The sequence below is a fragment of the Anolis carolinensis genome, chromosome 3 (assembly GCF_035594765.1).
Source record: "Anolis carolinensis isolate JA03-04 chromosome 3, rAnoCar3.1.pri, whole genome shotgun sequence".
Lineage (NCBI taxonomy): Eukaryota > Metazoa > Chordata > Lepidosauria > Squamata > Dactyloidae > Anolis > Anolis carolinensis.
The window spans coordinates 182,034,420-182,061,282 of NC_085843.1; the positions used below are offsets into that span (position 1 = coordinate 182,034,420).

Here is a 26,863-nt window from a genome sequence, read left to right on the forward strand (position 1 = left end):
TGATAATTTACATTTGGAGAGCAGATATATTTCCTATCAAGTCCTCTTTTAAAATGTCAATGTCTTAGTCATTTGATTGCAGAAGCTACTTTGAACTTACAAGAGTATATGATGTTTGCTAGGTTTTCCCCTGACATTAAGTCTAGTCGTATCCAACTCTGGGGGTTGGTTTCCATTTCTAAGCCGAAGAGCCGGCGTTGTCTGTAGATGCCTCCAAGGTCATGTGGATGGCATGACTGCATGGAGTGCTGTTACCTTCCCATCAGAGCAGTACCTATTGATTTACTCACATTTGCATGTTTTCGAACTGTTAGGTTGGCAGAAGCTGATGCTAAATGTGGGAGCTCGCTCCACTCCTTGGATTTGAACCATCGACCCTTCAGTCAGCAAGTTTAGCAGTTCAGTAGTTTAATCTTCTGTGCCACTGGGGGCTCCACGGAGTATATGATTATCAACACATACATTTTCCTTCTGCTAATCACCTTAAAAAAAAAAGATGCCACAATGTCACAGCGTAACTGTTTAAACTATGTATTTTTTCAAATAACTTTCTCAGTGAGGCAATTCAAAACAAAAATATTAGAAAGGGATCACTAGTTTATAGCAATTTTTGTTTGGAAGACAGTGGTTTTATTCAATGTGTATATTTATCTGTGTGCGTGTGTGTGTGTAAGAGAGAGAGAGAGAGAGAGAGAGAGAGAGAGAGAGAGAGAGAGAGAGAGAGAGAGAGGATGTTGTGAATTACAATACAATCCTATGCATACATACCGTAGAGTCTCACTTATCCAACATAAACGGGCTGGCAGAATGTTGGATAAGCGAATACGTTGGATGAGGCATTAAGGAAAAGCCTATTAAACATCAAATTAGGTTATGATTTTACAAATTAAGCACCAAAACATCATGTTATACAACAAATTTGACAGAAAAAGTAGCTCAATACGCAGTAATGCTACGTAGTAATTACTGTATTTACGAATTTAGCATCAAAATATCATGATGTATTGACTACAAAAATGCGTTGGATAATCCAGAACGTTGGATAAGCGAGTGTTGGATAAGTGATACTCTACTGTACTTGAAAGAAACCCTACTATAGTCAGTGGTGTTTATATACAAGTAAGTTTGCACATACTTAATTTTGCCTAAGACCCATTGAGCTTAGTAGAATTTAGCAGAGTATCTGATTTAACATGAATTCATCCTGTTCAAGGCTAGAATAAATTGACTAAAATGTCTTACATAGATTGGATTATTGTTTTCAGTGTGTTGCAAAATGAAGATACATAGTTCTGTTCTTTTGGTAAACTGACAAAATCAATATCCTTCTGCCATGAATAAATATTGATATTTTATCAGTGTTGGATTTGCCTTGGATATCTTTTCCCTTGGCTGGAGTTATTACTTACAAATGATAATATTGTAAAATTATCTTTTTTTTCCTATAAAAATAGTAGGTTCAGAATAAATTAGGGTGTCTGCTCATATTAGGCCAGGGTGACTGTCCATGCATATGAATGCATACACATGTGCAAAGTGAAAACACACTGAAGGCACTCATGCCATGAGAGGAGCATTTCTGATTTCTGAGGAACCTTTACATGTTGCATCTAAAAGAGAACAAGAGTCTGTAGCTGGGATGGAAAAACACTAGATTCTGTGTACACATGAAAACACTTTATGCACGTACATTTCAGCCATGAAATTCTGTTCTATGAAAAGAGACAGTGGAAGCTTTCAGGACACATTTTTAATTGAGAATTCAGTCTAATGCATGGTGATGAAGATTTTCAGAAGCACAAGGTGAATCCTTTTTAATGAGTGGCATCCCACACAGATTGGAGCCCATGGGTATTGTGGTTTTGAAAGCAAGTACCACAAACCTTCGGTTGCCACAGATAATTGATTCACTGATGTAGTCTGGGCAGTCATTTAATGCATAATGCATTAATTTACACTTTTTCCTTATTGTTTAGAAGTAAAGAATGAAGCTAAACCAAGTTACCCAAACCGCTCAGTTCAGTTCAAGAGTGCCAGTACCCATGCAATGGTTGACATCAAGTCCACTGATGGAATCCTGGAACCAGTCCCACTTGTTAATAACCGTAAAGGAAGTCTCCTTCTGCCAAACAATCCCTCAATGCAACAGCTTAACCTTTTGGGCTCTGTTCAGCAAGGAAAATCTTCCTACTGTAGATTGCAAAGGGCACTCAGTCTACCTGCCAAATGCCACCATTTCCTGAACAGAAAGCCGGGGTTGAACCAAGAGCTCCGTAGGTAGTCCCATAGCCGGATGCATCAGGCAACAAAGATTCTTTTGTGCATGGGTTGTGAAACTTGAGCGTTTTCCATGTGAAAATGACATTACTAATGCGCTGCTAAGTCCTTGCAGATGTGAGTTTCTCCAGATGTAGTGATTAATACCTTAATCAAGATAGCTAGACAACTAATGGTTTCTGGTTGGTGTTGTGTTTCATGTTTGATTGGCTTTGAATTCTTTACCTTTTTCACCAATAGGCTTGGCAAGTGTACAAGTTTGCATTAATGTCTGATTAATCTTGTTAGCTGTTACAGCGCAGTTTGAGATATGTAAAAGCTGGGTTTTGTTAAAAGCCCTTGTTGTTGATGATGACATAGATGAAACAATGGAGGTGACAGATTTATATTTAAGTGTATTAAAATACTTCAAATGTCTAAAGACCTTGACCACTACCTCTTTGAAGACATTTTCTTGATTGTGCTTAAAGGAAGAACTGAGGATAAAAGCCAAGTAAGATGTTGTTTCAGATGTTAGCCTTCACACAAAGGCCATTAAAATTACAGCACATCTTAAATCAATTCATGGAGCATTGTCTGAAGGTTATGTCACAGAAATAATGAATGTATCTCTCGCTCACACACACACACACACACACACACACTGCACACATGCATATATATATTCTGGAATAAGCAAAGATTTTAAAACATCCTTGTGGCTTTTAAACTAAACTGTAGTCTAAACTAGAGTATCTGAAGCCTCATTAGTCATTGTCTGATGCCTTTCCAATACAGTCGTCCATGGAGATAAAACTGTTTGATGCAGTGCCTATTAGGCTAAACTGAACTCTAGGTTGAGGCAAGGATTGTATATTATTTGTTACAAGTAAGGGTACCCAGAAAACCCAAGTCTTAGATTGCATGAGGGCATAGAGACAGGGTGAAATTCAGAACATCTGTCACAAGTTCGTAAAATGTTGTTGTATTTCATAACTAATAGAGGAACTATATAATTTTGTATCTCCATTGAGGTAAGCATGATTTTTTTCTAGTATAGTGAAGCAAAAAAGGGTGAAAGGGGAAAAACATGTATTAAAAAGCATTTCACAATATATGCAGCATTAACCTTTGTTTTCCAAAACATTTCAGCCAGCTGTACTAGTAAACACTATTTTATGAGATTTTCGTCAATCCTTTTTACAATAGAACACATCATACATTGAAAAATTAGTAATCTTCTTATCTATGTTATGATTGCACAATTACACATAGTAGGTAGAGTTACTAATCATCATATTAGAAGTTATTATTTTGTCTGCTAATTATGCACAAAAATTAAAATAGGCCTTCTGGATGGCTCACAATCTAATAACATGATGGAAAGGAGTCTAGACAAGAAGGGAAGTTAAGAGCAAGCAATGATGTTCTTTAAATTTTACTACTAATTAAGTTCATCTCCCCCCCCCCCCCCACTTCCGAGATTGATTCCAGGGTTTATTTACTGGTTCCACCCAGTAAATAAAGAGAGCCTCCTTATGCCAATTCACAGACTCTGATACTGAGTTGTAGAAAGTGACACCCCTAAGTTTCTGCACTTCCTGATGCTCCCTCCTCTCCCCAACTATTTATACAAATTGTAGCAGAATTGTGAGGCCATTTTAATTTGTAAACTGCATTTAAGTGCCCTTCCACTTACCTTGGAAAACCCTAAGTTCTTCTGAATAACTCATGTTTAGTTGTGTATTGTTCAAGTAACACCGATTGTAATATTGTGTCAGTACAGGTTGATATTTTGGTTCAAGACATACATTGAGAATGTGGATGTGTCCTACAGATAAAAATAACCCTCCTCTTTGCCCCAACAGTTACTCATTCCCAATGTAGCCTATAGTGTAATATGCCATACCTGTAGCAGTACTACAAACTTCAGTATAACTCACTCTGCCCTCCTACATTTTTTGCTAGATATAAGGTGGAACAGTCACGAATGCCAACAGCATAGATTCAAAGTTATGAATAGTAAAGCATCCATTAGGGAAATTTCAGGCCTCTTCTTCAGTTTGTTTCTTCAGGATGCTATGTGTCCCCTGTTATGGGGAAGGAGAAAGAGAGAAACTGAACAAGACACAGAACATTGTTCCGATTACTGCGTATGCAATTCAGATAATTTCTGTGTGAACCATGTTTATTGCTAGGGAACTTTTTTTTTCAAATGCATCATGTAAGATAAAATCTTTCAGACTTTTAGGATATGATTGGAATGTAGAATAATAGAGTGATCTCTCATCACTAAATATTCTTGCTAAAAAGATGCAGTTTATCAAAGGAAGGAGACATAGCCAGTGTTTGATACAGACATCAGATTAGGAACATTGTCTTATCTTGTAAAATAGAAAAAAGATGGTGAAAGCCTTTTCAATGCTAGTGCTTACTTATTCACAGTACTCTTTGGGACAGCTTTCTGTGCATCAGTTTTTCTAGAATTTAGTTTAATTTGAGTGAGTCTATATCACCAGGGACTTGAAAGAATCTGAGGACAATTTCAATATTAGCTTAGAGTTTTGGAAAAGCTTCCAAAATCCTCCACCCATGACCTTAGTTGATGGGCAGTGTTGTTGATATGCCTAATGCTGCCTTTTAAAAGCACTATATTTTAAGAGAATACTGAACTAGGCAACTACTGTATCCCCCACATGTCTCTGCAAAGCTTAACTTCCAAGCCCAGCTCTAAAAGGAGGATTTTATTGAAGGACCCAGGTACAGTTGTCAATGCCACTTGTCCTTATACTTGCTGCCAGGGAAGGTTATTGCAGGCCTACACAAGTTGAGAAATGTAAAGGGCTAATATTAAGATAGGCTAAACCAATTTGGCTTGCGTCCCCTCCCTCAGTGCTCAATCTTGATCAGTTGCAACTCCTCAGTTGACCACCAGTTCTCTCCTACCCCCTTCACCCTACCACCCTTCACAGAATAAGGTCTGATCTACATTATAGCATGAATTCAGCTTAATCCCACTTTACCTGCCCTGGCTCAATGCTTTTGGATTTTGGGAGTCTTTTTTGCAAGGTTTCTAGCCTTCTTTGCCAAAGTGTACTGCTTTTTAACCAAAGTACAACTCCCATGACTCCACACCATTGAGCCAGACACTTAAAGTGGTGTCAAACCACTTTATTTCTACAGTGTATGCACCCCCCGGCCAATATAAAATGTAAGGGATGAAGAATGAAAGGCTACAAAGGGGCTGAAAGGAGGGCAAAAGGTGGCGGAGATGGAAAGGTGGGCTTCAATGGGGCTGGAAGAAGGGGAAGCACCTGCTTTGTAACTCACTTCTCCCCAGGGAAGCATGTGCAGCCAGTAAATCCAGTCAAGGGCGAGTTATGGGCTGGGCAAATGAGAGGTCACCATCTGAAGAGGGAAGCTTTGCCTCAGAAGAGACTACAGAGGCAAACGTGAGGTCAGCCAAACTCCCCCCACAGCAGCCAAACTCTTAGCAACCTCCCTCTAAATGCCTTCAACCTAGAGCAGTAATTCTCAGCCTGTGGGATCCCAGATGTTTTTGGCCTTCAACTCCCAGAAATCCTAACTGCTGGCAGGCCCGTAGTCAGGATTTTGATTTGGGAGGGGCTGGGATTTTGCTTCGGGGGGGGGGGGGGGGTTGAGTCTGAGCGGGAGGGGATCTACCCAAACAAACCTTTTGTATCGTTACCCCAATACCCCCATGCATATGGGATATATTGAGCATGGCGATCAGATCATGATATGAATAAACATAACAGTTTAAATAATACATGTAAGGCCTTCTCACGGACCACCTTGAGAATTTGGGGGGGGGCTGAAGCCCCTCAAGCCCCCCCTCCCCCGCTACATGCCTGACTGCCGGTAAACCTGCTGGGATTTCTGGAGTTGTAGGCCAAAACACCTGGGGACCCACAGGTTGAGAACCACTGACCCAGAGCCTCTATGGACTACAGGGAAGCCCTTTGTAGGCCACATTTGACCTGCAGGCCAGAAGTTGTACAGACCTGGCTTAGGGCAATGGTGACAGCAGCAATTTGACATCTCCACTCTTCCTTTTACATTGGCACAGTGCATTAGGTTGGGTTCAGAAGCAGTTGAAAGAAAGAAGAGGATGGCCATTATAACCAGATCCGAATCCTTTCAGTACTCTACCTTTGAAGCGGGTAGGGGTAAAATTAATGGCAGCATCAGTGGGGAGGACCAGGCTGGTGAAGCTGGGCCTGTAAAATGGAAAACTTTAATGTTCCAGATGTCTATTTTTCATGCTCTTTAGTTAGTTTTTAGCGAATGTTCCTTATTATTTAAATGTAATTTATAATGTAAATAAATTAGACATTGGTCCAATCAGGAAATTGCTGTTTGGAAAATCAGTTAATAAATGCAGTATGTATATAAATAACTAAACTGTTTTTTTTAGATCTCTGCATACTCAGGTTTTTGCCCGAAGCATATTATTTAATGCTTGTACATTTTTTACTGTGTTGTATTTCAATATCATTAATCTGCAGAGGCAGATTAAATTAGGTGAAATTTTGAGTGGATGGGGGTGGCTGGCAGTGAAAAATTGAAAAGTGGCAAAGACTGGTTGATATGCATTGAGATACCCTTGTACTCAAAAATAGCTAGATTTCCTATCTTTTTCAGTAATCTCATTCCATGGGATTATTTATATATTTCTAATTATATCATAATTTCTTATTTCTTTTACTCTTTAATGCACCTTTATCTCCTAGTTATTTTCAGCACCCAAATTTTGTGAGACAAACAATGTGTCTCAGTCAATCATCCCTCTCCTTGAACGGGAAGGTTTTGTTTGTTTGTTTGTTTTTTTACAATTTTCCATAATTTATAGTTCTTTTCCCTGCATTTGTTGCTGTCAAATTATCGTTGTCAAATCAGGACTATTAGGAAAAAGAATGATCAAGGAATATTACGGCAAAAAAAATCCCACAATATCTGCTTTGAACTGGGTTATCTGAGTCCACACTCAGATAATGTGGGATTTTTTTGCCTTGATATTCTGGGATATAGGGTTTTGTGGAAGGACCCATCGTATCGCTTAACCAGTCTTAAGTAATGTCAGTAATGTTTTTGGAAACCAATCAGTTTGACCCGTTTCTAAGTGGATGGACAAGGGTTCATGACTGTTGCCAGGAGTATCATAAGGATTCTTCTTGTCACCCTGTGCTGTGTTTTATTCATTGTTGCTTACTTTTGCATCGCCTTATAATAAAACAGGGCCCATTTGTTTTGAAACTCATTCCTCTGCTTGGGGTATTTTCCTACAGGAATGGGCAGACAATCCATCTCAGCCCAAGATGGGAAGGAATGTTATGTTGCCTTGATACTGGGGATGATATTTGAGTATGCTGTTTGAAGTCTTTTATTCCATATAGCTCTAATGGAATGCTTTTCAAGAGCACAAAGACGTGATCTAGCCTTCCCTACATTTCTGCACCCAATTTTTGCTGAGACAGAACTGTCTTCTTACTAGTTATATGATTTGTTTTGCAGTTTGGTCACATTTAAGCAGCTTTCAGTCCTAGTGATTGCAAAAGGAAAGGTGTTGGGTACATCTTTAACTCCCCATTGAAATAAATGGCAATTAACAATACTTCATATTGCTCCCAATGTGCCCTAAAGGCATGGTGTATGTGTTATCAACAGAGGCTTGCTTGAGTGCTACATAAATATACTGTATATCATTATCAAGAGATATATTCCATATTCCATTTCCTAAGGGAGGTTTTAAGAAACATCTTTAACTTTACAAAGGTCATTATCATATATTTGTGACATGGAAAGAATGGAAATTTGTACAGTGTCCAGGTTTCAAATATGCATGCACAATGTGGAAAAACATATAAATATGGTAAACAAGGGTACATTTACAATGTATAAAGGAATGCAGTTTGACACCACTTTAATTGCCATGGCTCAATGCAATGAAATCATGGGAGTTATAGTTTTATAAGGTCTTGAGCCTTCTCTGCCAAAGAGTGTGGTTCCTCACCAATTAATTTATTTTTAGAAAAATACATTTTGCAAGACCAGGATGAATTTATTAGTCTCACAATGGACTACCTTGAGGTTGTGAAGGCAGTTTTAGTGGCTTTGATGCTATTGTTATTTCTGAATAGATATGACATAACTGGCTTACATATTACTGATTTTGGCACCAATTTGGAAGTGGAGGAGATAGGTATATATGTATGTTGATAGGTAGGTGGATTAACGAACAGAGAGACATAACAAACTACATCATTAGAGGGTTAAAATGAGAGATCCAACATTCAAAACAGTTTTTCCTAAATTATTTTGAAAGAAATGAGATCTTACTTAGTTGAAAATAACATTGTCTGGATTGGAGCCAGAATGTGTTGTTAATTCATTCGCAGCCAAATCTAGGCAGCTGTCAAACCTATAGGCCTCTTCGTTTGTTTGTTTAAATTTAATTTTGCTTTTTGACCATAGTTCCCAAAAGACTTGTATTACTCATTTATTTTGTCATTGTTTTGGTTGATTAATTTTGAACCTACATAGGAAGCAATGCCCCATGATGCTTCTATTTCTTTTAATTGCAAATAACTTCTATGTGAGGTTTAGCTGTTTTCATTGTATTTAGCTTGGTTTTCTATTAATTATAGGGTGGAAAATAGCCTATTTTATTTGATAATTTTGATAAGTGTTAATTTTACCAGGCCCAATATTGCTTGGGAGCAATTATTTGTAAAGAGAAAGCTGACTCTGCTAATAATCAGAAATTGTAATGCAAGGTAGTGCTAAAAGAGTTAGTGATAATAATAAAACAGTTTTCTTTGTTTTTCGTATGTTTAATCTATTTCAATTTTAAAAAATAAAATAGGAAAGAGAGATAACATACTGTGATTGTGTCAAACTTAAGGATCATTGTGCTGTAGATTTTAGACAACATTTATACTTTTTGTAACAATTAACTTGCTCTTTTTTCTTTGATTTATAAAGAAAAAAACATAAAGTGAATGGTTTTCTACTTAAACAGTTCTCCATCCTCATTAAAATGAATTTCATGTACAGTTCCCATTGTTTCTTATACAGGAAGTTCTCTTGCCATTTAGTTACAATCTTCCTGTGATAACCCCCTTTTATAATAAAGAGTGAAACAATGGGTTCTGGAGCCGAATGCACACTAGCAATATAAATGAGCTCAACTTTGCATTATCTGGTCCCGGTCCTACTCCAGTTATGATCACATTAACATGTTAGAACATGAACCTAATACATATTAACAGTCACACCATCTCTCTTCCAAAAGTTACTTTAGGACCAGAGGCACTGTACCACCATTTCCATGTGGCTGCTGCATCATATTATTGCCTGTCACATTATTGTGGATTTTCCATATTTTGAAATGGTAGTGGATGGGAGAGAGAGGGAGGCAGGCAAGAGAGATTTAGATGCCACTAAACACTTCTGCCTGTCCCACTTATCACATTGTTTTCTTGTTTTAGATGGACAGTCTAGATGTTTATGTCACCCTTTTTTGTGACACCTCTTTTTACCCTTTTTCATATGACAATGCCATCATCAAGATATGAATTTTTCCTGTTGTTTTTAATGGGCAGATTGGGTGTTAACATCTCTCTCTTTTGGCACCCCATTTTCACCCTTTGTTCTAATGACGGAGGCTTTCAATTAAACTCCCTACCCCAAGTAATTTAAAAGATTGCCTTCTGGTTTAAAAAAAATGTATCTGGAGTTATCATGAGTCCACTTGAGCTAGGTTACTACACACCAATCAATATTGTCCACCATCCATTGAAGCCCCAAATATAATTCAGAAAATAGGAGTAAATAGGGCATTGCTTTTAATAGCATTAAAACCTAAAGGGAGCATGTTTGTTTTGCAAATAAGACAAACATCATGTGTTCTAGCAGAACCAGGAATGAGTTGGGTATATATATATATATTTGCTAGTGTGCATCCAGACTTAGTTGTGCTGAAGTTTCATGTGCAACGGCATAGTTTTTCATTTATTGCAGTCCTGAATAACAAGGCAATGAATGCTTTATATGTCTTCATGAACACTCTGTGTGCTGGCATTTCAGGAGTGTCAGGTTATTAACTTAAGCAAAGTACAGGCTGGCAATATTCTGTATTTGGATTACAAATATACTTAATCTTTTTGCAGGGTGCTTAATTCTGTTTTCTGAAAACACAGCTTAACTATAAATGATCTTCTATGAAAACACATACCATCTCCAGAATCTCTTCAGTCAATGCCTTGCTTTTCTTTCTTTCTCTTCCTCCACCTCAGCTTTCAATTTGAACTCTTTACGACTAACACTGGTTTGGTCTCTACTGAATCTATGTAAGATAGTAATGAAGTATCAGTGCGTGAATGGAACTGAGTGTGTGTTCTTGGCTATTTCACCTGTATTACATGTGACAATTTGAGCTGATCATGACCTCATCAGTTGCCTGTATTTCCAGTTGAAGACGAGCAGCCGACAACACTGTCACCCAAAAAGAAGCAGCGCAATGGAGGCATGCGAAATTCACCCAACTCCTCGCCCAAGATGGCTAGGTAAGACTAAGCAAGTCATATCTCTATCTCCTCTCCTAATATAACCTCCTCCCCCAATAATAAATAAATAAAAATGTATGGGGGGGGGTCATGGCGGTGTGGTGGGGAACGCAGAAGATTGTTAGATGGTTTCTGAAAGACTGAAGTATTTATTCTGTCAGCTTGTCAGCAGTTAATGATAGAGCTGGAAAAAAATCTGTCATGAAAAACAGTTTGAAAAGCTGTTTGAAAAATACATAGGCTTTAAAGTCTTAGCTGTCACCCTGTCCTGTCCATGTGTAGTTCTTAAACAGCAGTGGCACTAATGATAGCACTAACCAATCAGAGGAACCCATGTGGTTAGTTTGCCTTGGGCAATTCTCTTTCTGTTGGAATCCCTCTGAGTACTGTTTTCTGTACTTAAGGCCATATGTGAAATGTATCATCACAATCAAAAATGAACCTGTGTATTACCTTCCTTTTATCCTGTCGATTGAAATCAAATTTCCCCTAATTGATTTTGAAAATTTTTAAAGGCCTAATAATCTATGTACTTGCCAAAGCAAAGTTCAGAACGAATGCAGTTCTACTAAGGCTAAAAGCAATATTAATTATGAAATGTGGGGACTTTTTAAAGAAGACCGACCATAGGTATTATGAAGACAAGCAATGTGAACGTACTTTCGTTCTCACTTTACACCTATACATCCTGCCACCTTTAATTCTCTGTGAAGTATTTGTTTTTAACAGATTCCTATAATAAATTTCATTAGATAAATTATTATTATCTATTATCTATATACGCATTCTGATACTGCTAAGAATACCTTTTTATAATGTATAGTGAAATTATATATGAATCAAGATAAGCTGTGAAATGCTATATAGCCATGTTCCAGAAGCATTCTCTCCTCGCGTTTTGCCCACATCTATGGCAGGCATCCTCAGAGGTTGTGCAAAACTATTCAATGCTAATCAAGGTGGCCAACTGCAACATTCACCCTTGCCTCAAACAGAAAAGAGTTATTTCTCTCACCCTGAACATCCCACAGATATATAAACCCCACTTGCCTAATTTCCAAAAGACCTCACAACCTCTGAGGATGCCTGTCTTAGATATGGGCAAAATGTCAGCAGAAAATGCTTCTGAAACATGTCCATACAGCCTGGAAAACTCACAGCAACCCAGGGATTTTGGACATGAAAGCCTTCGACAACACATTATTAGCTCCTTGGGTATTTTTTTTCCAAATATGCTTAAAACTTTGTTCTAGGAATTAACATCATAAATAATCATCATCATCATTGGCTATCACTCGTGGTCGAGGATGATTGCCTTCTAAGTGTAGGGTCTTGGCAGTGGGTCCATAGGTGACAACAGAAATATGTATAGGATACTCATTGCTTATCCTGGACATGCTTCAGAAGAATTTGCTCTAGAGGAAAGCCCCAAATTTAATTTGAATTTCACTTTTATTCAAATTTTGTTGGCCATACTATATTGGACATCCCACTAAAGATTAAAAAACATGTTGCTTTTGACACTGCATGACTTCTGATAAATGGCCATCCCTTGACAATAAATGTAATGCTTAGTGAAGTCACGCCTTCTTAGCCTCAGAGTAAGGCAGAAGCAGGCCCTCCTTGAATGCCCTCTTGTGATAGATTTGGCTTAAGGTTACCATAAATTGGAAACTACTCGAAGACACACGACAATAACAAAAACAATACCTAAACTGAAAATACAAATCTATGCTAATAAAAAAAATAATGACCTTTAAATAATCAGGAATAGGATCTGTTTCCAAATATATAAACATAATATTTATTTCAACTGTTTACTCTTTTCAGTTGGAGTGATTCCTTTTCAGTCACTTGTGCCAAAGTTTCAGGTGTGGCTTAGAAAGATACTCATTAAGTTCTTTCTCAATCTGAGGGTATTCTTATATTGCAAAGCTGTTTTATTTGGAATTTAGAACTACCACAATTGCTTCATATGGAAAATACATTTACTTGCAACTTTCTCCTTTTGTTGTCCATCTGTTGCTGACATTAATTTGTTGAAAAAGTACCTGTTAACTAATCTTTTATAACTCAGTACTGACTTAGATTTTGTTTAGGAGATGGGGAGAGGGATAGGAGTAGGCAGCTAATTTCCGCATTCATATGATGTGGTTGTTACTCTGCCGTCATTTAGAATTCACGTGTCTTCATGTCATCTCATCTCCATTAATTTTATCCACTGGAAATGTGAAAGGAAAAAAAAAGGGAGTGCCTCCTCTCCTTCTATCATCTGATAAATGTAAGATTATAAAAATGAAATAAAATAAGAGGGGAAAAGAGACAGTCAGAGGGAAGAGGGGAGAACAGCAACATTTGGAGCGAAGTGCACTGTCCCTGTTTGCTATGTAAAGTATGCCTCATTTCTTTGATCTTGAGTCATAATAATTCTGGGGAGTTATACTGTTTTCATATGCTTCAAAGCTGTGTCAAAGTTTTGCTGCTTTAGGGTACTTCTTTATTCTACTGGCTCTTGGGTACTGAGATGACAGGTCCTCGGCACTAGGTGCAGGCTTTTTCAAGTCATAGCCTTCAGCAAAACATCAAATTACCAAATACAGGCTAACACACTTCTACACAAATGCCTTTCCTGTAGATATATTATACCATATATATTAAATACTTTAGTGTTACACGGTACATTTTATGTGCAATAGAAAGTGATGGTTTGAGGTAGCCTTAGGGGGACTTCCCCCCCTTCCACAAGCCGAAAAAGCTAGTGTATACTGTATCAAGTATGGTTTTTACAGGACTTTCTGCCCGAAGGCCTTTGTAAATAAGTAATGATCAACAGATTGGCTGTGGGTTTTTGAAAAGCATGCCTGTGTCAGCTTGCATGATGGGGGAAGAATTTTCAAAGTGGAGCCTGCTTTCATTGCCTACTGAAGAGGGACTAAGGGAGATTACTCATTGCAAGCTTGAGCTGTCTGCTCAGTAACGCATCAGAATTGCTAAACATAGGTTGGGCAATGAGTGGGGAGCAGGCCAAAACCAGACATGTTTTATTTCCTCCTTTGCCTGTCTACTGGACTTCAGCCTTCCCCTACGCTTTGTACCTTGGCCCAAATAGATATTGTTTGGGGTACCATGTTAATGAAGCCTAGTCCAGCTCAAGAAAACTTGAAGTCGCTTAGAATGCAAAATATATAATGGGGGCAGAATCAATATTCCTTGTAGAAATGTGGAAATATGCTATATTGTTTTTGAAAAGTTTAAATTATGCACCTTTAACAATAACAACACCAGCAAGAAGAATGCGGCTGTTTCTCTATCCAGTTAACACAGTCGATGTCCACTGAGCACAAAAGCACCCTTGAGGAATATCACTCATCCTGTTGTAGCTTTGGCTATAACATTTTGAAGTGTCTTTTTGAAAACTGCACATTTGGCTTCAATTTAACTTTAGTGTGTGGTTGGGCAAGCTCCAGGCATCAAGGCTTGGGTCAGTTATCTGCTAACAGTCCCTTAAAATGAAGCAGAGAGAAAAAAAAGTGGAAGTGAGTAGAAAGCTATTTTTGGATGTGAAGAAGAGAAGCGATTACATTAAAATATGCAAGGAAGCCTTACAACCTGTTTAAAGGGATAACCGGTGCTCTTGAATGGTTTCTAGAAGTCAATGTTCACAATTTTAGTGACTTTTCCAAGTTGTGAAGATCTAGATAAGTTGTTAGGTCCAGGTGATTCCCAGCCACATCTAATCTAACATTCTGTTCACGAAGGGTCTCGCCATTTACTTGTAGAATGTCTACCAACAAGCCATGTTTGGTAGTGCACTTAGATTGCATCATATTTTAAATTAATAATCATGTTAGAAAATCTGGAATAGAGTACAGTTTGGGTAAAGACAATATTAATATATCTTTCTGTTCTAATGTAGAAAGGAAAATAAATCTTACCTGCTAGTAATGACAATTTTCTTCCACTTTCAAATCATTTATTTATTTGAAGAAAGAAATGCCTAGTTTCATGGAATATTTTTATTGCAGTCTCCAATTCAAATAACTAATTTGCAATTTATGGAAAGTCAAAATAAGTTGTTCTGAAATCAGTGGTGACAACATAAGCAAAACTGAGCTCAGTAAACAATGTATGTTAACAATGGCTAGGAATGCAGAAGAGCTGTATCCACCAGGAGCAGCATGTGCGCCAAGCCCCTTAAAGTGAATGGGAGTTTTATTGCAGCATGTCTGTTCCTGCATTATCTTTTACTCATTTCCATGAGATTTGCACAGGGGAAAACATTCTGGTGGATAGTGCCTCTAGTCCTCAGTGCTTCGATAGCTGCAGTTGGACGAGGCCAGTATACAGAGTGGAAGGAAACGTCAGTCCTGGTGAGACAATGCCTCTAAATGCAGAAACAAATAGTATGTGACAGGGCCCAGGGGCCTGAAAAGAAAACAAATAGTTTGTCCCTGTCCACTCCAAACTGAATGGTATACTTGACACTGGCCTCTAGACAAGCAGCACTCTCAGCAAAGGGTCATTATCATTAGTGTCCCTGATCACACACCCAAACCACAGCGGCTCTGGCTCTGCTGAGTTCTCAGTTTGTTGCCAAGGAGAATTTCATAACCTCAAGGATTTGCCTGACTTTCAAACTCCCTCCTCTGGCTTCACCCTTTGCCAACCAAAACAGGACGTACTAAACTTGCTCAGAGATGGATGCCAAGGTCCAGCAAAGTGGCAGGGAAAAAGACAGCATTTCTGTGAGGTTTGTGAAAATGTAATGAGACTTGCTTATGAATAAATACAGAAATGCAGTCACAAAGTGTATATTTAAATGATGTTTGCCATGTTTATCTCGCTGTAATTTGGCAGGGAAGGGGACTCACAAACACATTCTGTATTTCACTTATTTAATGAAGTGCTGAACTATATGTGTTACACACCTTCCTTCTCTTTAATGCCAAGGATACACATGAGTCAGGGAAGGATATACATTCAGTAAATAGGCAGGATTTAATATTTGATTTAGAATTATCTGTAACTCATGCACAGGCCAGGTAACAATGTAGTAGCTCTTTTCCCTGGTCCTTCCTTCTTGCAGGCTATAAACAATTTGGACATTATTACATTTCAATGGGCGTCTTGCTGGTCTCAACATCCCTGCCACCCCCTTTATGCATAATTTAATAGTGTAATAGTGAATCCTCCTTTTTGTGACATGTCAGTTAGATAAACAATGTATGTTTTAGTCATGTACAAAACTAAAACAAATACTACTTCTTGGCTTTATCATATACCTCAATGTGTAGGTTTTAGAACAAATCAAACGGCCTGTTTTTATTGAGCAAGTCTGGATGTGTGCACATTCAAAACCCAGTTATAATTTATAGCAGCACAATGGGATTTTCAAAACAAATCAGACTGAAGATCTTATTTAAAAGGAAACACTAGTCCTGTTCAGACAATAGTCGGCAGACATTTTGTCAGCACAGGAGCAGGAGAGCAAACAGACTCTATGCCTTGTCTAGCTCCACTTTTCTCACATGGAAAGGGGAAGGATTCTTACTCATGTGGAGGATCTCTGCACTTGCTTGTGTGGAAACTTCTCTTCATGTACATTGAATTCTAGGTAATAGAAAGGGAAAAGACTGGTGGTACCATGGTAAAAATGTGTAGTGAATAACACAGAAATTTGGTGAAATTCTAATGTTCAAACTTAGGTCACCCCAGCACTAATCTAATGCTCACTTGCACATTTTACCCATGGTTACTTGCCTTAGTTACAGAGTTATCTTAATTGTCTTCCAGATTAGGCTTGGATTACTTAAGGCTGAAAAAGTGGACATCTTGAAGCCTTCCACAGATAGTTGAACTTCAACTCCTAGCACCTCTTATGATTGCCTGAGCTGGATAGGGTTCATAGGAGTTTTAGGTCTGAGGATCTGCTAATTGCCCATTCCTGGTTTACTGAAGCAAGCCAAATTTCAAATAGTTTCATAAAGTTGGCTTGTTTTAATAAATCATTGTTAGGTTTATCCAGTGTTCAGAGGAAAGATGCGATACTAAAGTTAGTTGAAAACTGAAGCAAGTAAACAGGTGTAAGAATGCAGCTTTGACAAAATTAGGCTATCATTTTTAAAAGCTAATTGCGATCACAATTTTAGTGTAGAACAGTTAATTTTCCAAACTTAATTCCACAAACTATTACTCATTTTTGGTTAGATATCTCTTATTTATGTCATCGAACGACCAGTATTCAAATCTTGACTGCAGATTAAGGAAAGAGCCAAAAGAATAAATACATTCACATGGTTCTCATATGAAATCTTGCAGTTGGGAGCAAAGAAGAGAATCTCAACTTTATAGGAAACCTTGGCATGCTTTGTATGATTGCAATATGGCAGTAATGGAGTGAAGAATTTTGTTTGATCCACAAAGTAACCTAATTCACACTTACTCAAATTTTTCCAGGAAATATTCTAATTCAACAATGTGTACAAAATGTGTTTCTTTTCGAGGGAAATTGATTCTTAAAATTGATTATGGAAATGACCCATTAAAATGCATATGTTAAGAAAACTCCCTCCCCCCGATACACACGCCATATTTCTGAGGACTGAATCCATGAGTGTTTATGCCAAACAAAACATTAAGGTACCATAAGGAATGTTTTTGCTGTGACAGTCTAATATGGCTACCGCCCTGGAAGATTTTGCAAAAATCAATGCTTAAATTAAAACACATAAAACATTTATTAGGAAAAATGCATGTAAAAAATAAGAGTGTAGTATTTTTTACAATTACAAATGTATGCAAAAATGGGGCAAAATAAATGTGGGATTAAAAAGAAAAATTACCAATACTAAGATAGACATATCTGACTACCCTTAAGTCGGAAACAACATTAAGAAGTGGTGTGATTTAGTGGATAAGTGCTAAACTGCCAATTTCCATTCAGTGTAAAACTCTACTAGGACATAAATGACCAGCCTCCAATTTGATGGCTATATCAATGTAGTTATCAGTGGATAAATGGGGCAAGCGTGTAAGTGCAGAGTGATGCATGTACATTTCATTCCTTAGCACTATGCGCTTTTTACCTGACAAGGCTGCCTTCACACGTGCTCTGAAATCTTGAAAATTTCATTGCTGATTAAGCTCATGAAAGTAAAGGTCAGCCAGAAAGTGTCATTAGTGCAACACACACACATACACACATGGCTACAAATGCTCATTACGACCCAATGCCATTGGTATAGAGTGGAGAGGGTCATGAGGAATGGCTAATGTTAGCTGACAAATGTTGGGTGTATAAGTCACAAAACATTTGCTGAGTTCCATCAGAGCAGCGTGACAACCTTTGCAGTCAGTCCCAGTGAGCCGCCACAGTAGTCAGCGGAGTTTGCCTGTGACAAGCCGTCAGTCTTGGCTTGGTGGAGCTTTGGAGCGCCAGTCAAAGCAGTCAGGGAAGATTGAAGTGACAGAGACCCACTGAGCAAATAGCGAAACATGCAGCACATTATGAAATATTCAGCTGGGGTGTAAAAGCTCTAAATGCTTTTTCAATTATTAGCACCTGCATTTGCTGCCTACATCTAACACTAACAGCATGTTAATTGCCACAATTTGTTAGGGCGGTTGTAAGGGAAATGTGAAAGGCATGAGCCGTCACCCACTGCATTTAGATATTGCAAGGTGCCTGCTCCATCCCCACTGCACCCCCATTTGAAAAAACAAAACAAACACACACAACAACCCCATACCAATGCTGTCACTACATTTACTTTTGAGAACCAGAAATTACATGTTTGCACCATAAATGTGCGTCTTCTCACAAAGAACACAATTTTACTCTCTTAGTTACTGTTGCTAAATATTTTCCATAAATATATATTTGAGATACAGGTCTAATTCCCAAGCACGGCTTGTCGTTGATCCACTTTACATTATGAAGGAGAGGTATGCATTCCTGTGTGTGTAAAATTATGTCCAATGATTCTCTGTGCATAGAACAAATTAGCACCATTTCTCCGCTCTCCCCTTTTTGATAAAGATCCATACAATCCACTCAACTGTGGATTCTCACATCAGATAGCACCTTCCTGCTATGGAAGAGAGGGTATTCTTCTATTGCAGGTATTTGTAATAAAATTGTAAAATGGCTCCTTCAGAGATATTTTGAGAAGAGAGATAGTGGACTTAGTAGTGGTTTTGCCCCATTTCCTGTCTCTTATTTCTCTGCTTTAAATTATTCTTGTGCCCCCAATAACAATGTGTGGATAATGTGCATTTGTGTAATTTAGGCAACACTTTGCCTTTGGGAGAAAGTGAATCAAACTCAGTACAGTAGAGTCTCACTTATCCAACACTCGCTTATCCAACGTTCTGGATTATCCAACGCATTTTTGTAGTCAATGTTTTCAGTACATCATGATATTTTGGTGCTAAATTCGTAAATACAATAATTACTACATAGCATTACTGCGTACTGAACTACTTTTTCTGCCAAATTTGTTGTACAACATGTTTTGGTGCTTAATTTGTAAAATCATAACCTAATTTGATGTTTAATAGGTTTTTCCTTAATGTCTCCTTATTATCCAACATATTTGCTTATCCAATATTCTGCCGGCCCATTTATGTTGGATAAGTGAGACTCTACTGTATATAGTTATGCATCTTGTTACCTCAAACAAACTACTGGACTTTGGCCATTCCATCATGGCACTGAAGCAAGGGGAATTTCTGACCTATGGCCCTAATCCAATTGCTAAACAGCCCCAATCTTACCTGCACAGGGCCTGGGAGATATCCCTCCAGAAACCTCACCATGTCCCTGACAACTAGGTATTCCTTATCCCAGTCAATAATTTTCCCATTTGCCCGGGGAGAGTGAGATTCACTGCACTGTTTGCCCTCCCAATTGGGAAAGTCAAAAATATGTGCAAAACTCCCACTCTCCTCTCCAGTATCAGATTGGAGATAAGTGGGAGGCTGCATCTACACTTACTGAAAGAATCCGGAGTATTTTGCTCTGTAGCTGTCTTGGTTGCAGCTTGAGAATTTCCATCGAGCATTTTAGTGTTCGGGTGACTGCCCAGCTGAGAGTGCAGTGGAGCTCTGCTGCCATGACTCTTCCATCCACCAAAAGCAACTCTCTGGCAGAGCCTTGCATGAAATGTCATGTCTTATGAGGTCACAATAGGGCACCTAGCTATATGACCAGCAGAAGTGACATCACTAGCAAGACTGCCAGGAAGCTGCTTTAGCCAGCAACACAGTGATGGGTCTGTTTGATGTGTGGACTCCAGATTGCCCCAGATCCAGTCCAATCCATACTTTTCCACACTTCAAAAACAGTGGAATCATGCAGGACTTTTTTCGGAAATCGCAGTTGCCATTATGCCAGAGTCTGTCATATGAGCCCTTCATAGCAGTTGCAAAGTGAGACCACTGGCCCATGCAGACATGCCACAGTTGTAATTCTGTAAGCTTGTTTTTCAGTCTGCAGGTAGCAAAACCAGCTCTTTACATACAGTTCCAACAGCAGCCTCTGAAATCAGCTGTGGCGTCAGCTGTATTGTATAGAACACTCTGCCCCCACAAAAAAGTTTACAATTTCATTCTTAAAAGAAACAGACCAGGACTAGACAGGATAGGCCAGAGCTTGCCAAGAGAATTTACAAAAAACATGGTATTTTAGTTCCTTGTGACCTGTATAGTGCTTTGACTCAGTTTTTCTTACAAATAAATTGTCATTTCACATGTCCTGGTTAAAATGTCATTGGACCACTGGAGGTCTCACTAGCCAACCAAGCCATAAACCACACAATCTCATGTATGCAAAATGCTAAAACTGCAGAAAGAATGGATGCAATTAAATAGCAGCATTTAAAAAGAAAGAAAGAAAGAAAGAAAGAAAGAAAGAAAGAAAGAAAGAAAGAAAGAAAGAAAGAAAGAAAGAAAGACAGAAGGGAAGAAAATCCTTTTTGTTCTGTGGACTTTTACCTCAATTTCCAGGTCAGTCAGAAGAACTTCTAAAGTTGAAAATGCCAATTGAATGTGTTTAGAGTACTTGTAAATGGCTGCAAGGGGAGTTGTGCTCTTTAAAATATAATGCCGGCTATCTCACAGCAGGTTCACTGGAAAAGGGATTTGTGGTTTTGCTTTAGGCTGTTGTCTTCCAGGCAGGCTTTTTAGGTTTGCAGCTGTAGCATGGCATTTAGTGTTGCTCTTGAGTTTAATTGATGATAAGTGGCATTATATGCTCCGCAAAACTCTGAAAAGATTGTACTTTCCTCCGTGCTTTAACTCAGGCGCACATAATTTTTGCCATAAGAACAGCAAAGCTATTTATATGGTTAGAGATATAGATGTGAGAAAAGTAGCTTGGTGGCTTTTATGCCATAACACATGCAATTGGTGTCTTATTTATTTCCTGTACACTGAAAGACTGACTACCTGTCTGTTAATGTTAAAATAATCTTAATATTAATCAGATGGAACGTCACAACTTTGTTTATAATTTTCAGAAACTTTTACTTTGAACATTTTTTTAAATTTTCCAAATGGCACTCAAGTTGCTGAGGAACTGAATACATTTGGTCAAAATCGTATGCTAGGGAGAAGGCAGAATTAACTTAAGGAAAATCTCTAAGGCTCCTTCCTCACAACTATATAAAGTTCCACATTGAATTGAATTATATGGCAGTGTAGACTCAGATAATCCAGTTCAAAGCAGATATTGTGGATTATCTGCCTTGATATTCTGGGTTATATGGCTGCGTGGAAGGGCCCTAAATGTCAGAATTATGTGATTACACTAACCTAGTGGTATTCATAACAATCCAGCTTCAGAAATATATTTCTCTCCAATATATTACAGCAAAGAACCAAAATCATTTTTACCACAGAACCAATGCAGATTGGGGACCTGGGATGAATGCATTTCATTTATTTAATGTTTTAAGAAAAACATTTTCATCTACAAACTCCTGCACAGTTTAAACTGAGAGAAAGTGACAAAAAATCTTATATCAAAGAAAGCAAATCTAATCAATACATCCATTGAGGGAGAAGGCTTTGAAATGGCCAGCTAGGAATCTGTGTGTTTCGATGTGTTTGTGGGATTGAATTAGTGTTGCCACCCATTTTTTTTCTAGTGTCTCCCTCATCTTTAAATGCTATAGGCAGGTCCAACATGATAATCTTCATAAAGTTTTAGCTATTTAATTCAGCTAGTGCAGATAGTTGGATGGAATCATCCTAATTTTTTACAATAATTTTTCATATTGTGTACATGATGTTTATAACTTTGACAGAAAGAATGAGAAATCTGAAAAATGCATGCGAAGAGAAAGTGGTACTGACAATTCCATCAGCCACTACTCTAGAGAATTCCCTGATATATTGTAGACTGTATGCTTGTTCATTGGGAGACAGTGGCCAGGACTATTGAGCCTCATTTGCAATTAAGCTCACATTTACTCAGCACCCACTAGACTAATCTCAGTGGAGGGCACTACGTCTTCCACCAAACTTTTCTTACCTTGCTATTGTTCCCATTGATGGACCCTCACTTACCATCCTTTATCTTCATAGATGTGTGGGATGCAGAAAGGCACCACATATTAATCATTCAAAATAAAATGAAAAATTGTAATGGCCTAATTAGTCACACTAAATAGTATCATCAGAAGCACCCTTGAAGAAAAGCCAAACTAAAACAGGTTAATAGTGACACCGAAATCAAAATGCAAGGAGACAGGAAAGGTGATGAAACTTTCACCAGTATTGTTCTCGGCTATAGGTAAAGGTAAAGGTTTCCCCTGACGTTAAGTCCAGTCATGTCTGACTCTGGGGGTTGGTGCTCATCTCAATTTCTAAGCCAAAGAGCCGATGTTGTCCATAGACACCTCCAAGGTCATGTGGCTGGCATGACTGCATGGAGCGGCTATACCTTTATTGAAAAAGTATTCCTCAAATAAAACCAACCCAAACACTGCTCGTGATCACACAGCACATTTTTTCTTACTGGGGTACATGGTACATCTTTTGAAGAAGATCTTAAAGTAGCCTGATGACCTTCCATGAAATGTCTGGATTCCTAAACACAGTTTGAAAATATATATATACTGCCCACATTTCCACTTCCAAGAAAGCAAATCTCTTTCAAGTATGAAGGAACTTGCACACCAGGACCTCATTATACTTACCTTAAACAGCATCTTAAGATGCTTCTACCCTATCTTCAGGATGGAATCCCACGCCAGATATCACACAACATTGTGTGATTTCTGGTGGAAGTTCCATCCCCAACAGAGGTGAAAGCGTTGCCAGATGTTTTCCCTTCAACATCAGGAAGGTGATGCTTCCCCCATGTGATGGGGAAAGTGTCGCCAAGAGGGAACTGCACATGGGGCACTGGATTCACCCCGCTGCCCCTCTCTTCTCTTGCAGTAGCCAGGTGAAGTGGGACACTTCATCTGGTCTTTCTGATGAGGCCCCAAGAATTAATCGGTGTTCTCTGCTGCCTTTGTACTTTTCCTCTTAATAAAATAAGGGAGCAGGGACAACACATTTTGCTGGGAGTGGAAATAGTGGAAGGCAAAGCCTGACTGTACAGCCTGACTATCTCTTGGTTTCCTTTCACTATGTGAGGGTGAAAAACTACATCATCATTGTCATTATCATTGTTGTTGTTTTAGTACAAGAAATGCTTTGAAGGTTGCCCCAAATACTATTGCTGTCATAGAAAATGGGCATTGTTGTTTAGTATTAAAATCATGTATTTTGGATGTGGGCATTTGTTAGTCAGTTTGCTAGAAAATGACACACTGCTGAATCTTTAAAGGGCTTCAGTTTGGGAAAGCAAAATATGATTGGGCAAATTGCTAAAATATTTAAAGTGCAGCCTGTTAAAGCTTTTACTTCGAAGAACGTCATGTCAGAAGTTATATGTATTATAAGGAAGCAATTGGCTTTCTATCCTCATGCTAGTCAGTCAGCATGGGGGTTTCATACCTATCCCTTCTACTTCACTGCAGATGCTAATAGAGACTCTTGTGATGTTTATTTGGTGAAGGAAGGGAGAGGGAAAACATGTATGTGTCTTTGGATAGTGGAAAGATAGGCTTGCCTAAAAGTTTGTTATCATTAATGAAAGTTTATTACGACTTCTTTTTCTCCTATCGTCTTGTTTCCCCGAAATTAAAGCTAATTTAATATTATCATTAGCCTCTTCAAAGCACGTTTGTCAAAGCAAATTATATGAACTGTTCCTTGTTATGACTTCCACTGATATTAACCTTTATTCTTTTTTTCTCTTTAGACATGACCCTTTATTAATACCTGGTAATGAACAAGTAGACAACATGGATTGCAATGTGAAAAAATATGACTCTACAGGAATGTTTCACTGGTGTCCTGCCAAGGAGATTGACAAAGTTATTTTGGTAGGTACCTGAAGGAAACATTTGCTAAATTATATCATTTAACTGAACTGTATGAATTTGTAAATACTTTTCAACTATCTTGCTTATAAACAAGTAATTCATGAATGGTAGAAGGAGTAATCCATTGACTGAATGGATTGCCCAGTTTAGTTTAATTGGTGTTGATAGCTCCATATATTCCTTTGGATATTCAAATCTTTGAGATTCCCAGAGTCATGTCAACATTCAGTGTCATAAATTGCTGTTGTTAGGCAAAGCTTACACTCAGAGCATTTATCAAATGTATAATCCATTGGTTTAGCAGATGCCATAATCATGTCCTTTGCAATAGATACGGTACTTCCTCACTTTGCCATCAGCATGATGTAGCCTTCACAGTATTAATTATCAAGTCAAAATAAGCATTATGAATGTGAGTTATGAGTTAGCTGATTTATCTTTCATTATTCTGATGAATGCTGTAGCCTTGATTACCATAATGGAAAGGATATTATTATATTCAGAAATATCTTTGGGTGACCTTTTACTGTACACCAGTTGATCATTAAGAGAATTTTTCATAGATAGAGCACCCACATTCTCTTTTCAGCCATGCTAAATGGAAGAATTTAAGAACGTTGCTTAGATTAAAACATTATTCTACATTATACACATTTAGATGTACTGGGTAGTCTTTCTAAACCAGATGGCAATGCAGAAGAATATTATTTATATCTCACACCTCACAGTAGCTACCATGTTTATCTATTTTTGTTAAGGTGCATCCTTGGTTTCATACATTTTCATCGCAAGTGCAGATCTTTTCAAAAGGGACTGCTTCTGAAGGCATCATTTCATTTTGTATTCTACTGTATGTATCCTATTGCATGTAGAAATGATGTTATTCCATGATATTATGTGTGTTTCTCTGCTTCTGACCCATGGCATTTTCTGGTAATTGAGAGTGTTGCTACATTGGTGCCATTTTCAGAAACAGCCCTTTGCCTCCCATAGCATCTCACTCTATCTTGAAACAAACAACAGTATCAAGCTACTATTTTTTTTACTCTTTCCATCTTCCTTTCATTCAGTGTGGGAGCAGCCATCACACTGACTGAACTAATTAAATTTAATTAGTAGACCTCTCCCACTTTGTTCGATTCTGTGAAAGTGCGATTTTTGTTCATGCACTTTCATCAAAGGAAGCAGCTCAGCATCTCATAGACAAAACTGATAATCTATTAAATGAACTCCCTGGCGGGTCTTCACTTTGTTGTACTTGAGGCACTTTTTTCGATACTTGCTTTTTCAAGAGTTCTCTGAACTGCTGAATGCTGCAACCAATAAGAGGGATAGCTCTGGTTTACTTTAATGATTGGGAGACAAAGCTTTGTTACTTAGGTTCCTTGGAGACTGTGCACAATAACTATGACATTGTCTGGAATTGTAATATTGGCATTTCAGCAATCAATAATCCAGTCAATTCAACTGAGAAAATTGTTATGAATTTGATTCAAAACTGTTTAAATTGATATGCATTCTGCAGTGTTCATTAGACCACCAGAGACAACTTCCCCATACATAGTTAAATAACTGAGGGCGACAGATGTCAGCTAGAATATTTTAAATGTATTTCAAATAGATATGACGCTAATGACCTTAATGTTCCACTTCAAAAAGTTTGCATGTTTAAAAAATGACATTAGGGGTGCCCTCCTTGTCTGGTTGTGACTTAACGTTCATTTACTCCATTTGCACAGGGAAGCTTTGTGTGTGTGTGTGTGTGTGTGTGAGAGAGAGAGAGAGAGAGAGAGAGATATTTCAGTGGGCTATGAAAGTAAGAGATCCACATATGCAACCAGTTTTTTCCCCTTTTGCCTTGTTATTTTTTCTTGCAATTGCCCATTTAAAAGACAGTCTATGTACAAACAAATAAACCCTGGGTGTTTACACGCATCCTTCTGCCCTAGCCATACATACCAGTTATTGGGATCGTCAAGTTTTATACAGCACCATCAAGGCACATTGTACCTTACAGAATTTAGGAACCAAATAAAAAATGTCTCTTGCTCCCAAGAACTTTACAGTTGAAAACAGACATAAGGAAAGATAACAAAGACCAAAGAGAGAAACAAAAGTAGTGGAGGGTGACTATAAACAATATCAAGTAGGTAACTAAAATAGGTTACACTTGGGATATGAGGATTATGTCATGACTTTGAAAACAAATGGGAATGTGGGGTGGAGAAGGCAGTTCATATTCAGGGTGAACATCCCATGCTTAAGTAGCAACAGGAAGGAAGTACAAGTATTTTTTAAGTGCTTGAGATCTTCTTGCAGTTAAGGCTGTATTATAGAGGGAGTTTCTTGTAAAATTGTAATATTGTGTGCATGTGTGTTGAAGGTAGGATTAATTTATATATGCAAAAGCTTTCCTGAACTGTACAATAATGGAACGTATTATCTGCACCATTTTGCTGATCATTTGAGACTGCAGTCATTTACTTAGCTCTCTCTACATGCTGACAGCAGTGCAAATATGCAGACTGTGGTAAATAACATATACAAATGAGGACGCTATAGACTCACCTTCCCTAGCTC

The 26,863-nt window shown here is 38.1% G+C and overlaps 1 protein-coding gene across 24 annotated transcripts in view; it reads left to right on the forward strand.

The window, feature by feature from the left end:
- kcnma1 (potassium calcium-activated channel subfamily M alpha 1) overlaps positions 1-26,863 on the forward strand; it is a 657,167-nt gene that overhangs the window by 554,673 nt on the left and 75,631 nt on the right. For 23 of the 24 annotated variants that reach the window (XM_062977423.1, XM_062977426.1, XM_062977422.1 and 20 more), the window contains 2 exons: positions 10,751-10,844; positions 24,160-24,283. In XM_062977423.1, coding sequence (XP_062833493.1) covers positions 10,751-10,844; positions 24,160-24,283 — 218 coding nt within the window. Of the gene's footprint in view, positions 1-1,976; positions 3,746-10,750; positions 10,845-24,159; positions 24,284-26,863 lie in introns of those variants that run through there. The other variant, XM_062977436.1, reaches the window with a different exon arrangement.